The sequence below is a fragment of the Gymnoscopelus microlampas genome (genome assembly GCF_963454915.1).
Source record: "Gymnoscopelus microlampas genome assembly, chromosome: 11".
NCBI lineage: Eukaryota > Metazoa > Chordata > Actinopteri > Myctophiformes > Myctophidae > Gymnoscopelus > Gymnoscopelus microlampas.
In genome coordinates, this window is record NC_139948.1 from 31752834 (window position 1) to 31768403 (window position 15570).

Here is a 15570-nt window from a genome sequence, read left to right on the forward strand (position 1 = left end):
GCTCACTTCATCCCATTTATATTCACAGAATCTAAAAATACAGGTTTTAAAAACTTTCACCATAATGACTCTTGTCTCTGAAGGGGGCAATGCTGGAGGCACCACACATTCGGAATTAGCCGGCTGCACAATTTAATATGATCAACAGGAGGCTGACGGCACACTCTAGACCTAGTACTTAGTATGTATTAGCATACATTTTTAATACATTTGAGCATTAATACATTTTGGCATTCATTTTGGCACTCTTAAATTGATACTTGGAATTCTGCAGTGTTATGTGTCTAAGTGTGATATGAATTGTGCTGAAGGGCAGAAAAATAATCGATGGTATGCCACTGTCACTAAAATCAGCCGTACAAAATGGAAATTAAATGAATGTCGGGGTGCATTAGTGTTAGGGGGATCAGCTCTGCATATCAGGGGGTGTGATTGGTCTACACCTGCATACTGATGACTGTGTCATAAGGATTTTTGGAAAACGAGAAAGTAACAGAAGCATTGCCAGTGATTATAGATTGTCCTGTTCCTATTTAAATGTCAACCAGAAAACAAATCTATCTTATAATTACTTGGAAGCAAACAAAGATATAAAGTATAGTTAACATCTTGCACAGTTGTTCAGGGTTTAAGAACGTATAAGTCCTATTTCAGATATAGCAAAAATAGCCAATCTACAAATTCATAATAAATCACGGTGCGATGCGTTGTGAGCTTATAAATCTGCTATTTTTGTTATTTTTTCATTCTTTTGAAAAACTTTGAACAACATTTAAATAACGCCCAAAAGGTTAAAGTGGTTTAGGAGAGCTGGACAATTAGGGACCACAGGGCAGTATCCTAGAGCTGAGCATTTTTTTAACGCTTGAATCCTAATCTCTATAGCACAAACATCGTTTTACACGAGCGGAGAAGTACAGACACCAAAGCAACACAAAAGAAGAGGACACAGGATGCGAAGTTGAAAGATTAGAGGTTAGTCTCGTTAGAGAGAACACTCACCGATTTCTGTTTCTGTTTAGCTGGACCACCTACATATCGTTCCACACACACAAACCCCACCAGAGAAAGAGCAAGACACATGAAAAAACACACACAAAAAAGCACAACACACACAGAGCACATGTTGTTATTTACATGCTAGTTAGATTAAGGGTGGGGTTTGGGAGAGGAGCTGTTTATTGACTAAAACAGAGATCATTATAGAGATATTGACCACATCTACTGTAGTTCCAGTGAAAGAGAAGTAAAAATGTTACGACTAAAATAGCAGAGGTTTCAAGAGCGTACACGTTAGCGCAACGCCTCTCCCAGTTGACGTGCACAGAAACAAACATCCAAACATAACTCAGCGTTACCACGGTAACCATAGCCTGAGGGTCCAATCAGTGTTAGATTCAGAAGCGGGCAGCAGCAATGGGTCAGTTGTGAGCAGTTAGTCAGAGACAAAGTGGGGGAGCAGACTGTAGAGTTCATGAGACCTGAGCACACCTGGGGGACCACTAGAGGATGGGGCAAAGGGGGGGCCTAGTGTTACCTTCTTAAGGAAAGGCAGTCGGTGGGCGTTGGCTTGTGGGGACGTTACGGTGCCCGACGTGCCCTTGTGGGAGCGAGGGTCACCCAGGGGCTCAGGGGGCTCCTCGGCATCCAGGTCGAGGGGGTCAACATCAAAGTTCACTGTGGACATGTCCACGTGAGCTGAGGGAAAGGGCAGGGTGGCACGTGGAGAGAGGAACAGCGGGGAAAATAGAGAGAGACAAGAGATAGAGAAAGAGAGAGAGAACAGGAGGAGGAAGCGGGAAAGTGAACAAGGATGACGAGTAAAACAAAACAAAAGTTGGAAAATTAAAAAACGGGAGAGAGTATAATTATGAAAAGACTGCGTGTGAGAAGCATTAAAAAGATACAAGAATGAATAGAAAAAGGTGGTATGGTATTGCATGGAGAGAAAAGGTCACAGGCTGAGGATCTAAAATGAAACAGAGCATGATTTAGACAGGAAATAACAGCGACCAAAGATTGAAGAAATGCAGTGCAGAGTGAATACACTGTCTGCAGGAACAACAGAGTGACGCACTGAATCTGAGGCACAGAAAATGTGACATAGAAAGAAGAAAAACAAGAAGGAGAAGAAGAGGTAGAAAAATAAGGAGAACATGATGATGCTCAAGTGCTGAGGAGAAGGGCTATAGCAGGGGTGGGAGTAGTATGTGGTAGTTTGCGGGGTAAAGATTGGCAAGGGGGGGTAAAGCGTGTGGACATCACTGTCCCGGGATAAGTCCCACCAGCCCCGTGTGACTTTGGTAAATTATAATGTATAGAAATGAATTCACTGAGAGGCCACTGTTATATCACTGTGTAAAAAAGAAAAAGACACAATTCCGCAGGTATCTATTCATTAAAATAGATATAATGCATCAACTGATTTGTATTCTTGTTCAGTTCAGTGCCTCCATTGTTTAACTACTTAACCACCACTTAACCACAACAATTGTCAAAATAATTTGGAAAATAGTAAATCTATATGTGCTAGCTTGTAGATGAGCTATTTTCAAAATAACAATAATAATAAGGTTTTTAGAATTTGATTTGCAAACTTTTCACAATAGTGAGGCCAGGGTTAAAGTGGTAAAGTGGTGACTTATCAACAAAATAAATTAAAACATCAATCGGGCTTGATGAATTTTGTTTGCAGTCCCCTCCATCCTATCTCTGTGTGTACATTGAGCAGCGGCGCTGTGTCTCAGTGCTGCGCACACACACAGTTGATCAGGTTTAATGATTGGAGTCCATTCCAGGCTCTATTTCAGTCTGGGCCTGTTGGGTAATGACAGACCTTAAGACCTCTCTCACTTCCACAGTGCACACCTGCAAAGACGTGCCGTGATTCATCATCATGCCTGACTAACAATCCAATTACAATCTACATATATCACAGCCATACTGGCCACGTCATCTTTCTCTGTCACACATACACAAATCCATGTATACACACAAACACACACAAACCCACGTTTGTACACACGCATGTTTGTACGCACGCACGCACGCGCGAGCACGCACGTGTCCCTCACACACACACGCACGCACGTGTCACACACACGTGTCACACACACACACACACACACACACACACACACACACACACACACACACACACACACACACACACACACACACACACACACACACACACACACACACACACACACACACACACACACACAGTACAGTGAAAAAGGGTGACCCTTAACCTCACCTGTGCCAGGTGGGGTGGGCCTGCGGGTTCCCGTGGCAACATCCAGACTGGAGCTTCCTCCAGATTTACTGACAAAAAACAGAGAAAAGGTTAGGAGACAGGGTATTATAATTAATGACACGTCTTTAATGTGTTCGTTTGCCTTCTTACGGCACATCAGTACTGCAATTGTCTCCGAACTTTTCACAAATATAATTCATGGGTTGGGGCATTAAATTTACTACCTTTCACGCTTTTAACTGTTGTACTGTTTCTTAAACTTTGATTAAAGCTGAAATTTTGACCCTGATTTTTCCCAGTCGAGGGACACCCTACCGCGCATGTGTGCACAAACAAAACCAAAGTGCTCACCAAATGTCCTTCAGGTAGGCTACAGTATCCTTAAACAGCTTTTCAATTGACTGGTAAAGTTTTATGGGACCGGCTTCATGTGTTTAGCAGTAGCACTGTGAATGGCAGACTGTGAATGGCGCTTAATACTGTAGTTTTTCATTGTATTACCTGGAGCTGAGTCGGTTCTGTCTCATCCTCTGCTCCTGCAGTAGACGGGTGTTCTCCAGTTTGACGGGGCTGGGGATAAAGCCAACCTCACACCCTTCCTTCACCAGACGTCCAATCCACCAGTCGTTATTGTATTTCTGCATACAGATGCACAGACACATACAGATAAGCATTAATAACCTATAACCACGGTCAGTACCACTGCTTTACACAGTAAAATCACCGTGGTAATGTAACAGGGTCCGCTCATAATTCTGTTTTTCTCATTATTCTGACCATTAGGTTAGTGTGAGGTTAGGGTTAGGGATAAGGTTAGTTATAATGGGGCCAGTCAGATCAACGGGATGTCGGAATAATGGGCCGTCGGCACCAATGTAACTCAGAGAGTGGACAGATGGAATCAAATTAATTTGGTTACATCTGTACACAACACTATGGATTTGTAGAAAAACACTGTAATGCAGAATCTTCATCAGAATCTGAATTATGTTGATAATCAGAATCATAAATTAGAATCACGACCAGAATATATATACATTTATATTACACAGATATACAAGCATTTTGACTGCAAGTTGCTTACTACGTTGAGACAAAGAAAGTGTCAAAGATATACAAAAATCACACCCAGTGTGAGTAAGCGGTGCCTACTCTGTTTGATGAGTGTGCTGGTATTCAGGCAGTGCTACTCTGTTTGAGTGTGAGCTGGTATTCAGACGGTACTACTCTATTTGATGTGTGGCCTCTGGTATTCAGACAGTACTACTCTATTTGATGTGTGGCCGCTGGTATTCAGATGGTACTACTATATTTGATGAGTGTGCTGACTTGTGTGCATGCATGTCTTTAAGTGGCGCATGTGTTGCACTGTGTCTCCTGTTTGTGTTCAATTAGTGTAATTTCTTGCATCTTTGTGATACAATCAGCTGCGGCTGTTTATGCCGTGCTCATACAGACGGAAAAACACACGCAGTCACTCTTAGAAGCGGCACCGCTTTAAAAAAAATATATTTAATGCAAATATCAATAAAAAGTAACACATCTACACTGATCAGAATCAGAATTAGTGACTGAGGTGGCTGGACCACCTACATATCGATATTTACCGAATAAAAAACTGTAAAGAATGTTACCATGGCTGTAGCGAATATATGAATATACCGTATATACCGTACATACCGTATATACCGTATATACCGTATATATTAATATATCTATGATGAGTCTGTACTCTGTATAGAATAAAACAAATTAAAACTGCAATTTAATTCACAAAATGAACAAGATATTGCACATGTAGCACTAGGGTCAGGGTCAAATTTACAAAAACACATCATAAACAAAACAAACATTAACCAGCTATGAGAAGTTAATTGCTGACACTATGGCATTTTATCAAAAAATGTATCCAGATGATCAAGCCGTTAATTCATGATACTATTTATATACTGTAAAATACTGAGTGTTAATTTAACTCAAGTTCGTACAAATCGAACCAAATAGACCCTTATGGGTCTCAGAGTTCAATTAACACTCAGGATTTTGCAGTGTAAGCTTTATTTATGGATCAGAACATAACGGATGGGTCCTCACCTCTTTGATGTGCAAGAAGTCTTTGGCTTCAAAGGATATGGCCATGCCCTGAACAGGTACGTCATCATTGGGACCAGAGTTGTAGCCCACATTTGTCCGTACAGCAAATGCCACAGGTTTGGTCTGGAGCGATGATGATAAAAAATACATGTTAGCATGCAGAAAGAAGCTTCCAAAAAGGTCTGATTAAAATGCAGACACAGCGCTGGACAACAGGTTGTGTTGTGAAAAGTAACCCAAGTCGTTATAATCAGGGTTCGATTTCTAATGAAACAGAGGGGGTCAATGTAGATCAGCTAGTTGAAAAATAAATAAATACATCAAAATAGTAAAGAAATGACACAAAAAGTTTAGGCATAAGGGGTAAGGCAAGATAGGGCCCTTGGGGTGCAGTCACCCCGAACTTAGATTCTTCCTATGCGGCGGATTCTGGCAATGCTTTTCAATGGGAACGGAGTGTTCTTTTTTTTTGCGGAGATCCGTGAACGGCAGAATCAAAGTTCGGTGTGACCACACCCTTAAACCATATATTCTTCTTCGTAGGAAGAAATAGCATATAGCAAAAATAGCTGATCTACCTAACTAACCTATCATGGTTTATCTGAGTAGTTTTTTTTTTTTAAGTTAAAATCTTTTAAAACGTTTATTAACGTTAATTATATTTTCTTTTTTCAAAGACCTTTAATCAAACACTTTCAGCAAATATTGAGTCTCCCCCCCTGCCCCCAATAACAGCTACCATGTGAAAATGGTCAAACATTAGTTCAACTACTGATCTCTGACCTTGGCTTTCTCGAGCGTGGCGAGGGCCTGTCTGTCGGCCTCCTTCCTCAGGGCCTCTGGGTCTTCCTCCAGGGACACATCCGAATCTGACGGCCGGCTAGTATAGGAGTCTGCAGAGCCCTGAAGAACACACACACACACACACACACACACACACACACACACACACACACACACACACACACACACACACACACACACACACACACACACACACACACACACACACACACACACACACACACACACGTATATGCAAACAGAGTAAGGCGGAGTGAAGCTCTACTGTTGTTGACATGAAAGAAGAAACATAGATTATTGTGTACTCTGCCACATTTTTCACAAGGGGGTATAGCTCAGTGGTAGAGCATTTGACTGCAGATCAAGAGGTCCCCGGTTCAAATACGAGTGCCCCCTCTATTGTGTCAAGAATCTATTTGTCAAAAAAAATGCACATACACACACAGCACACACACAGATAGGGTAGGGGAGTGGACAAATGAACATTTGGGAATAATTTGACTGGTTATGGTATGATAGCTCTTTACGCATGCATGCGTATGTGTGTGTGTGGTACGTGCGCACATTTTGTGTGTGTACATTTCCTAGTCCCAGGCCCAGAGTGACCCCTCAACCCCTTCAAAAAGTGTGAAAATACAGTTATGGAATAAGCTACATGTGCTGCGTGCTATGTAATGTGTTGGGGCGATGTAATTTATTGGACTATTTATTTTTATTTTGTGTTGCAGGACCACATTGGAAACAAGTGTTTTATTACGCTTTTATATGTATATCCTGGGTTTAACTTATATTGTGTTTACTCGTATTTCTTTTACCAAAATCTAATCAAATCAAATCAACCCCACTCCCCAACTGTGAGGGGCAGTAAAAAACAGCAAGCAGACCAACTGAAATCACATATCTCTTCTGACACACATGAAAACACATTGTGTGTGTCTGTGTGTGTGTGTGTGTGTGTGTGTGTGTGTGTGTGTGTGTGTGTGTGTGTGTGTGTGTGTGTGTGTGTGTGTGTGTGTGCGTGTGCGTGTGCGTGCGCGTGCGTGTGCGTGTGCGTGGGTGTGGGTGTGTGTGGGTGTGGGTGTTTGTGTGTGATAATCACTCAATGCTTGGAGCCTGAATTGATTATGTGTTTCTCTACTGTGTTTAGGAGAGGATTGCAACCCAGATCTAACATAATGTACAAGTCCTGTACTACTAATACTGTAATAATGTCATGAACGCCTCAAGAGAAATATGAACATTATTATGAACATAATCACATCATTGTAAACCAATATTCTTTTGTTGGACAACAAGCAACAACAACAAAATCTAATGAAAAGGGACAAAGCTGTGTGCAAGCTGGCTCACAAACAGGAAATCTCCCATTGATTACCATCGGAGTAACCCGAGTTGGATGGGGAGGGTGTGCATGTGTTCATTTAAACACTTGAACCCTATATACTTTGTTGCTCAATAAATAGCAAAAATTGCCGAACAACTATTTGTGCCAAATGTTCACCTATTTGCAGAATATTTGTCTGTTTCCGCCAAATGTTTGCCAATTTTTATTGAATGTGAGCCTATTGCTCCCAAATGTTTCTCTATTTTCGCCAAATGTTCGCCTACATGTATTTCTGCCAAATATTCACAAATTTACGCTATTTTCACCAAATGTTTGCCTATTTTCACAGACTGTTCACCTGATTCTGCCGAATATTTGCTTATTTTTGCCAAATATTCGCCTATGACATTACCAGAATAGGGATTCAAGGGTTCATGTGGTTAACAATTACAAACGGGTAAATGAACACTGAGGATTCTACTGTGTACAGCAGCAACAGCAAGGCATTTCCCCAAGTAATTCAGAAAGGCATGAGGTGCTATAGGTGTGTTTTTGTCATGTTGTGGTTACAGCTCCGTGGCATGGGCATGTCAGTGACACAGAGGGATAAAGAAAAAGAAAAATAATAAAAAACGACAGAGAGAAGCAAAGATAACGTCTGTACTCTATACTGGTTTATAATATTAGCAGAGTTATAAATTTATCATGAAGCGGTTACGGGTTTCCAAAGCTTCCGTCAGTCATGCTGCGTAACCTGATGCTCTCTCTTGGCTGACCCTAAACCGCCCATACCACACAATAAAAACTCTAGCCTCCTGAGAGCCTTAAAGTGCTTCATAGGATGGCAGAGAGCCATGAATAAAGATTGTTTTTCTCCCTAGTAAATTAATTTTAGTTAATGTTAGGCCCTATCAGTAGGGTTTCGTTTAGTTACATTTAGGCATGCATTTGGTGTGGTTTAATTAATACACTAGAGCTAAGCTGAGGTGCTAAACCATCCCTATGAATTGAGTACATAAGGACCCCATTTGAAACAAGCTTAAAAAGCTAGGCGTTCATGGGCTTTTTAATCCTATTTAGTTGAACTTGTATTAAAACTGTACTTTCATGTGCTTTTTTTTCTGCAAACTTCTAAATAAAGTATTAAATCAATCTCAATCAATCAGTCAATGATGTTAGTACCCTATGGTTCATTTTAAGCATGGGTTTGGTACAGTATGGTTTAATAAGTTCATTTTAGATAAGGTCAGATACCATAAGTATGGTTAATATTAATCATGGGTTTGGTGTGGCTTACGGTAGTTAATATATTTGAGATAAGATTGGTACTATTAGTATTTAGTTAAATTTAAGCATGTTACGGTGTGGTTAAGGTTAGGGTAAAGTAAGCATCTGAGGGGAGCAGTCAGATAAATAAGAAGAAAACAAAAAGAACAACCGCCCCTATCTTACAAAAATAAATATTGCATGATGACCTGTTGTACAGTGCAGTACTGTGAGTCAGCGTCAGCGAGGTAGTGTGAAGCGTTTGAGCTTCACTTTATATAATCCCACTTCTCTTCTTTTCTCGTCTCTTATTGCTTGCTTCTTTGAGGTGACAGACTGCCTGCCACTTGTGGGAGGTGCTGACAAGAATGTGGACAGCTGAGTGTGCCAGGAAGGAGAAATGAGTCATTAGGTGATTTTTTTTGTTGTGCTTTTTAAATAGAGGTGAGAAAGCGCAAGGATGACATGCACCATATGTAATAATGACGTTTCAAAACCTCCTGCTTGTGGGAAGCCCAGACGCGCACACTCATGCTCAATGAAATGCATAGAACATCAACGGTTCGATTTGCTGGAGAGGATGGGGGGGATCCATGCCTCTGCTTTTGATATCACCCCCTCTGGTCACGATTTTTTTATCACCGGTTAGGTTACGATATGTTTTATCCCCGTTCCTGGTCAGACTTAATTGAATACATACATTTCATTCTGGGAAATGTAGACTGATATGTCTGATATCTCTCCAGCTAACTCAATTGTTCAGCTTTTTCATTTTCTTCATAAATCAGTGCTATTGAACACTCTTTACGTCTGTGTTTTGGTTAAAAAAATATTGAACCAATGAAAAGTATTAAAAAGCGCTTCTGACAAAACTCCATTGGATCCTCAAACTTTCTGCTAAAACAGCTAACTCCACCAAAGGGGGGTGGAGTTAGCTGGTTTTGCTAACTCCAGGCTCGACACCCCTTTGACCTCCAACCTCATTGTGAGCTTGGGGGTCCATTCAGCTGTTCTTATCAATGATGAACAAAACCTCCTAACTACACTTTTTGTTTTGTTTTCTCATTTCCTGAAAAACATTTTGGAGTTAGCTGGTTTCTGCCCGACAGCAGAGATATTTTTGATATTTATGTTTGATTATACAGTATCACCCTGTCACTCGGATCCGGATAAGCGGTTGAAGATGGATGGATAATATCACAAGTTAACAATTTAATGAATATGTATCTTAATCAAATTAACCATGGTGTCCCTACTTTTTAAATTTCAAAACTAGAAAACAATTGGAATCTATACAAGCTTGTGATGCGACTAATTGTGAGCTTGTAGATCGGTCATTTTCTCGATTAAGTATATAGGAATTAAGTGGTTAACACAATGCCCCCCCATGTTTTTTTTACAAATCAAACCCTGACAACATCACACCTAAACCACACCACACCTAAACTCCAAACAAATTTGCGGAGTAACTTGAGGTAATATTGTTTACCATTGTAAATCGGTACAACAGCGAAAAGAAACACAAAGAACCTCTCTGGACTCCCTGTTCCTCAAATACAACCCCTTAAAGGATGAATGAGAGATGACAGGTTTTCTCATATCGTCACAAACATACTGAAGCCCATGAAGAACTTGAGGGGCTAAATATATACACTACAGGGAAACCTGCCGCCGACAGGCAAAAATACTGGTACGCATGTATGTATGTGTATGTAGTGAGACAGAGAGTGCATGTGTACATTAATTAATGTATTTGCCTTGTGTCTCGTCACTAAACCATGCATCTCTGTATGTCTTAGAATGAGCGAACCATAATGTTGATTCTAGCACAGCCACCTGTCCTATCAAAGCACTCCGTGGCTAGGCAACAACAGACCTAACGCAGACACTCCCTGTTGCCAAGGCAATTGTTAGACTTCGGGCATCTGCTAACAGTCCCCACTTCCTGTTTCATTTTACAACTCAAACACTCCCAGCAGTGTGCTCACATTTCCCTAGGAGAAGTAACACTGTGTGTGGCTGCGTTTAATGAAGAGAATAACATCCATCACCACACTTACCAGCTCTGAGTCATCTTCTAAACCATACAGGTGCATCCCAACATGGAGCGGCAATTAGAAAAAGGTCAATAAACCTTGAGGGGAAAGCCACAGGATTTCACGCCAAGACAAAATAAGCTTGAAACCACAAAAAGTAAAACTGACTCCCTGATGGCAACAGGTCTGTGAGTCAGCAGAGCGCAAGAGTGAGAAGGGGAGGGATGGGCGATCACTGTGTGTGTGTGTGTGTGTGTGTGTGTGTGTGTGTGTGTGTGTGTGTGTGTGTGTGTGTGTGTGTGTGTGTGTGTGTGTGTGTGCGCGTGCGTGCGCGTGCGTGTGGGTGTGTGTGTGTGTGCGTGTGTGTGTGTGTGTGTGTGTGTTTGTGGGTGTGTTTGCGGGTGTGGGTGTGTGTATGAGTGTGTTGTTTATGTGTGTGTGTGTACATAAACTGCATGCATGTCACTGACGTACATTACTGTTAAAGTCAATGATGGCATCATGCAATACAAGCACAGACAAATGAAACGGTAAATAGAGAAGGTGTATAGACAGCATGCATGCGCGCACACACACACACACACACACACACACACACACACACACACACACACACACACACACACACACACACACACACACACACACACACACACACACACACACACACACACACACACAAATACAAATACACATGCATAGCCATGCTAATTAAGTCAAAACGTAATGGGAAGTATACTACAGGTGGAGGTGAGTGTAGTGGTATGGTGCAAAGGCAGGACTGATCAACAGCTCTTTCTTTCCCTCTTCATACCCAATCAGTGTTAATGTAATTGAATTAATCATTTCTTCACCTTCCTTCCCTGAGTAGCTACATCAATCTAGTTCATTCCCTCTCTTCTGCCCTCTGTCAATAGGTTCTGTCTCTAAATTAGTTGCTTGCTTCACTTCGCATACAGCTCCTGTTCAAAATAGCTACAGGCCACCTGACCACAGAGCTGGTGTCCTATTGGTCGGACTAGAGTAGATACCCCTGTAGTGTCATAGTAACCATTACAGTGAACGAGACAGAGGAAGAACGGATTAAATAGAGCATGACTTGAACTCTAGCGCTGTCATAACAACCATCTTTGTGTCTTATTACAGTGACAGACAGACAGATAGATAGATATATAGAGATAGATAGATAGATAGATAGATAGATAGATAGATAGATAGATAGATATATAGATAGATAGATAGATAGATAGATAGATACATTAATACATATAATAGTGTATGTAATGAAGGAAAATTACTAACAATTCAACTGGCAACCATTGAATTCGTGTCACTGCTGTGAGGCCACACTTTGGCCAATTGACCAGGGTGGTTTTAATTGAAGGACATGACAAAATACTCAAACAACATACAAATCCAACATATTAATTAACTGATCATCACAAGTTAAAAAACTTAAAATCCAAACTATTCTCAGCAGTGCAACAACAAACACAAGGTCTGATGGGTGAAGATTCTGATTCACATTTATCATCCGAGACAATGACTGAGCACCAGCTTCTTCCCTCGTCTGCACAGTGACTGCTATACTGCCACAAAGTCATACATGCTTAGCTTTGAGATTGAACATGTTGCAAGATAAGTGAGAGAAGCAAGCGGAGAATGAGCGAAGAGGGTGGGACAGCAAAAGACAGTTACCCTGAATAATGAAAGCTGGAAAGAGCTACCCTCAGCAACTACTTGTGTTAACAGCATCACAACTTCTGATGTAATGACGGCCTCCACTGGGAAACTAATATTTGAAAGCATTCATTTGTAGTTTGATGAAGAAATATACGTATACACTGCTTTTAGAAAGGATAAATGTGCTATTAAAAGCTTTTACTTTGTGTGGGTGCGTGTGTCTTGTGTGTGTGCGCGTGTCTGCACATGTGTGTCTGTGTGTGTGTGTATGCAGAAGTAGGGCTACATTATATGGTAGAAGCAAGTGGAGAGGCTTGATTCATCAGGCTGGCCCTCAATCTAAATGTCTGTATGCTGTGAATATGTTTCTTCACAGTACAAAAGGGGGGGGGGGGGTAATTGAATGACTACAACTAAAATAAACATTGATAAATAAAAAGCAACCGGACCAAAATCATGGTGGCTACTGAAGAGACAATAATTTACGTACACCTTCTGTCTCGTTTAAGTTTATCATCAGTGCGTCTCCTGTGGCCCCTAGTCATTAAACATCTCACATGTATGGCACACAGACATCTCAGACAAGCTGCCAGCCAGTGAACCTGAATGCATTGTAGTCCAAAACCCAGTCTCAGTTCTGTTGTATTTTCACCATTATGTCCCCAGGGTTAGCACAGTGAATTAACAAAACACAGGTAAGTAATAAGCAAATGAGTAAAGCATAATATACTACAGTGTTTTTGTTTTGGCAAGCGACATGCCGTGCGATGAAGTATAAATTAAACTACCTGTAAACAAAGGAAGACACATTAAAACTACTAACTGGAGACAAAAAAAATATATATATATATTCAGGAGTGGTCAAGGAAGAGCTTTCACACGTGATGTTGACGGTCAGTGCCTGCTCCTCTGTGTAAATGGCCACCCTGCCATGCTCTGCCATCACATTGTCATGGCAACTAGTCGGACAGTCACAGTGTCACTGGGAAATCTAACTCAAAAGGCCCTGAAGTGCTGATAGAGAGCTAGAAAACATGAGTCATGGACAGAACTGACTAGAAATACCCAGATCCACAAGCCAGCCAAGAAAAGGATTTTTCTTCAAGGAAGTCCTTGCTGATAATTTTTTCAGAAAAAATGGCAAAAAGGCAAAAGCAAAAATACAATATAGGATTGCAAAAACAGATTTTTTTTCAATACTAAATACTACTTTGAAATAATAATTCCTTTTAAATTAATTTCAACCATTGCATTTATCGTGTTCCCTTTATTACAGACAGACTTATACGTCCTAGTTCATACTGTCCCTACTAGACTAATGAGACATGTCTAAAACAAGCCCAGGTCCTTCTGGAAGAGGGGCCTCGCAGAGAAAGAGAAGCCCTCAGAAATGGCCATGGGGCTGGGATAGCCAGGAAGGCAGCTCACATAGCAGCACAGGCTACCAGTCGGGCTGGAAGTCTAATTAAAAACACAGCGCCTCTCCAGCAGCTGTGGCCCAGCCCCAAAATGGAATCGCTCAATGCAAGCAAGAATGGAAGATCAAATGAAAGCAGTGGACAAGGAGATATCGAACTGTCACTAGAAGGACAACAAAATGACAAAAGTTACCTCTGTACCTCTGTCTGACTGCTATCTACTCAACTTTCGGTATTCCATTTCATTCATTCGCACAGTACACACGCAAGTGAGCACACAACGACTCATTCACAAGTTATTCCAGTTTAGTCCTGGAAAGACACAGTTAAAACTGTCAAGCCTGTAGGTTCAACCAGATCTTTCTTACCAACATGGGCCTGCGAATCCTCTCGGTCGTCTCCATGTCGTTGGCCACGCTCAGCGCACCACGGCAAACCAGGGGGCCACAGCCAGAGTCCACAGAGATAGAGAAATGTGTGTGTGTGTGTGTGTGTGTGTGTGTGTGTGTGTGTGTGTGTGTGTGTGTGTGTGTGTGTGTCTGTATGCGTGTGTGTGTGTGTGTGTGTGTGTGTGTGTGTGTGAGCAAGTGCGAGTATTTTGTGTGTCTCGCGAGTGTGACACAAGAATAAGTGTGCGAGTATGTGTGTGTATGTGTGTGTGTGTGTGTGTGTGTGTGTGTGTGTGTGTGTGCGTGTGTGTGCATGTATGTGTGTGTGTGTGTGTGTGTGTGTGTGTGTGTGTGTGTGTGTGTGTGTGTGTGTGTATGACAGACAGAGAGCCAGAACAGACTACTGTATGCGTGAAAATAGGAGAGCAGTCTCCTAGCCCCCGGCCCCCTTCCCACACGCCCCCCACCCCTAAAGAACCTGAACCTTGTGTAGAGGAATGGAGAGCGAGTCAGGGAGCTGGGACCGGTCGGAGGGTCAGGTTGCAGGACTGTGCTACATTTGCAAACTGGTGAAGTATATTTAGCCCTGGCAGGACAGAAACAGGGACGTGAACGCAGCGAGCCCCAGAAGTAGGCTTGGTATGCAGCCGTCAGCCATTCAATGCCCCCACTGACGTGGGAGAGCGGCTGGAGGCAGTGCCCAGGGAAACCCCCGCCCTTCTCTCTCTCTCTCTCTCTCATCTACTGGACTGTGTCTGTCTCTCTCTCGACCCCCTGGATGGTGGGGTTGGGGTGGGGGTGGGAGTGTAGTGGGTCAGTGTGACAGCAGTGACAGCAGTGACAGCAGTGACAGGGGGTCGGTGCAGTACAATGGTGTGGGCTCAAACACTTGGAGGTAATCAGCATCCACCACCTGGGGTGGGGTGGGGGTGGGTGATCTTTTGCTCTGGAAATAAAAGAAAACGTTCAACAACTTGGCTATCTGATCTGTGTCCCTGGATGAACAAATTGTTCCTGAGGTAGCTAAGCAAAAACCACCTTGTGATCTGTTATCAAAGGCAGCCAGTAATTGGCATTGAAGTAATTTTTTGAAGATGTAATTTTAAATATTTGTCCATTAGTCTCATCTACATGTTTTTCCACTTTGGCAAAACAACTCTTATCTTGTTCATAAACATAGCTGCTATAGTCATAATAAGTGCACGGCTGCCATCTTGCACATACTGAACGTCAAGCTGCCCGGCTGCCCCCCGCTACCCCCGATGATGTAAGAACAAAATGGCCACTGTGTGAATAT

General features: G+C 42.0%; 1 protein-coding gene across 6 annotated transcripts in view; it reads right to left on the reverse strand.

The window, feature by feature from the left end:
* cacnb1 (calcium channel, voltage-dependent, beta 1 subunit) overlaps positions 1 to 15570 on the reverse strand; it is a 38497-nt gene that overhangs the window by 10791 nt on the left and 12136 nt on the right. For 2 of the 6 annotated variants that reach the window (XM_084072778.1, XM_084072781.1), the window contains exons 3-7: positions 6137 to 6256; positions 5354 to 5476; positions 3761 to 3897; positions 3260 to 3327; positions 1003 to 1031 (exon numbers count right to left, since the gene is read on the reverse strand). In XM_084072778.1, the coding sequence (XP_083928904.1) occupies positions 1003 to 1031; positions 3260 to 3327; positions 3761 to 3897; positions 5354 to 5476; positions 6137 to 6256 (477 nt within the window). Of the gene's footprint in view, positions 1 to 1002; positions 1032 to 1537; positions 1699 to 3259; positions 3328 to 3760; positions 3898 to 5353; positions 5477 to 6136; positions 6257 to 14252; positions 14556 to 15570 lie in introns of those variants that run through there. The other 4 variants (XM_084072776.1, XM_084072780.1, XM_084072779.1 and 1 more) reach the window with 3 other exon arrangements.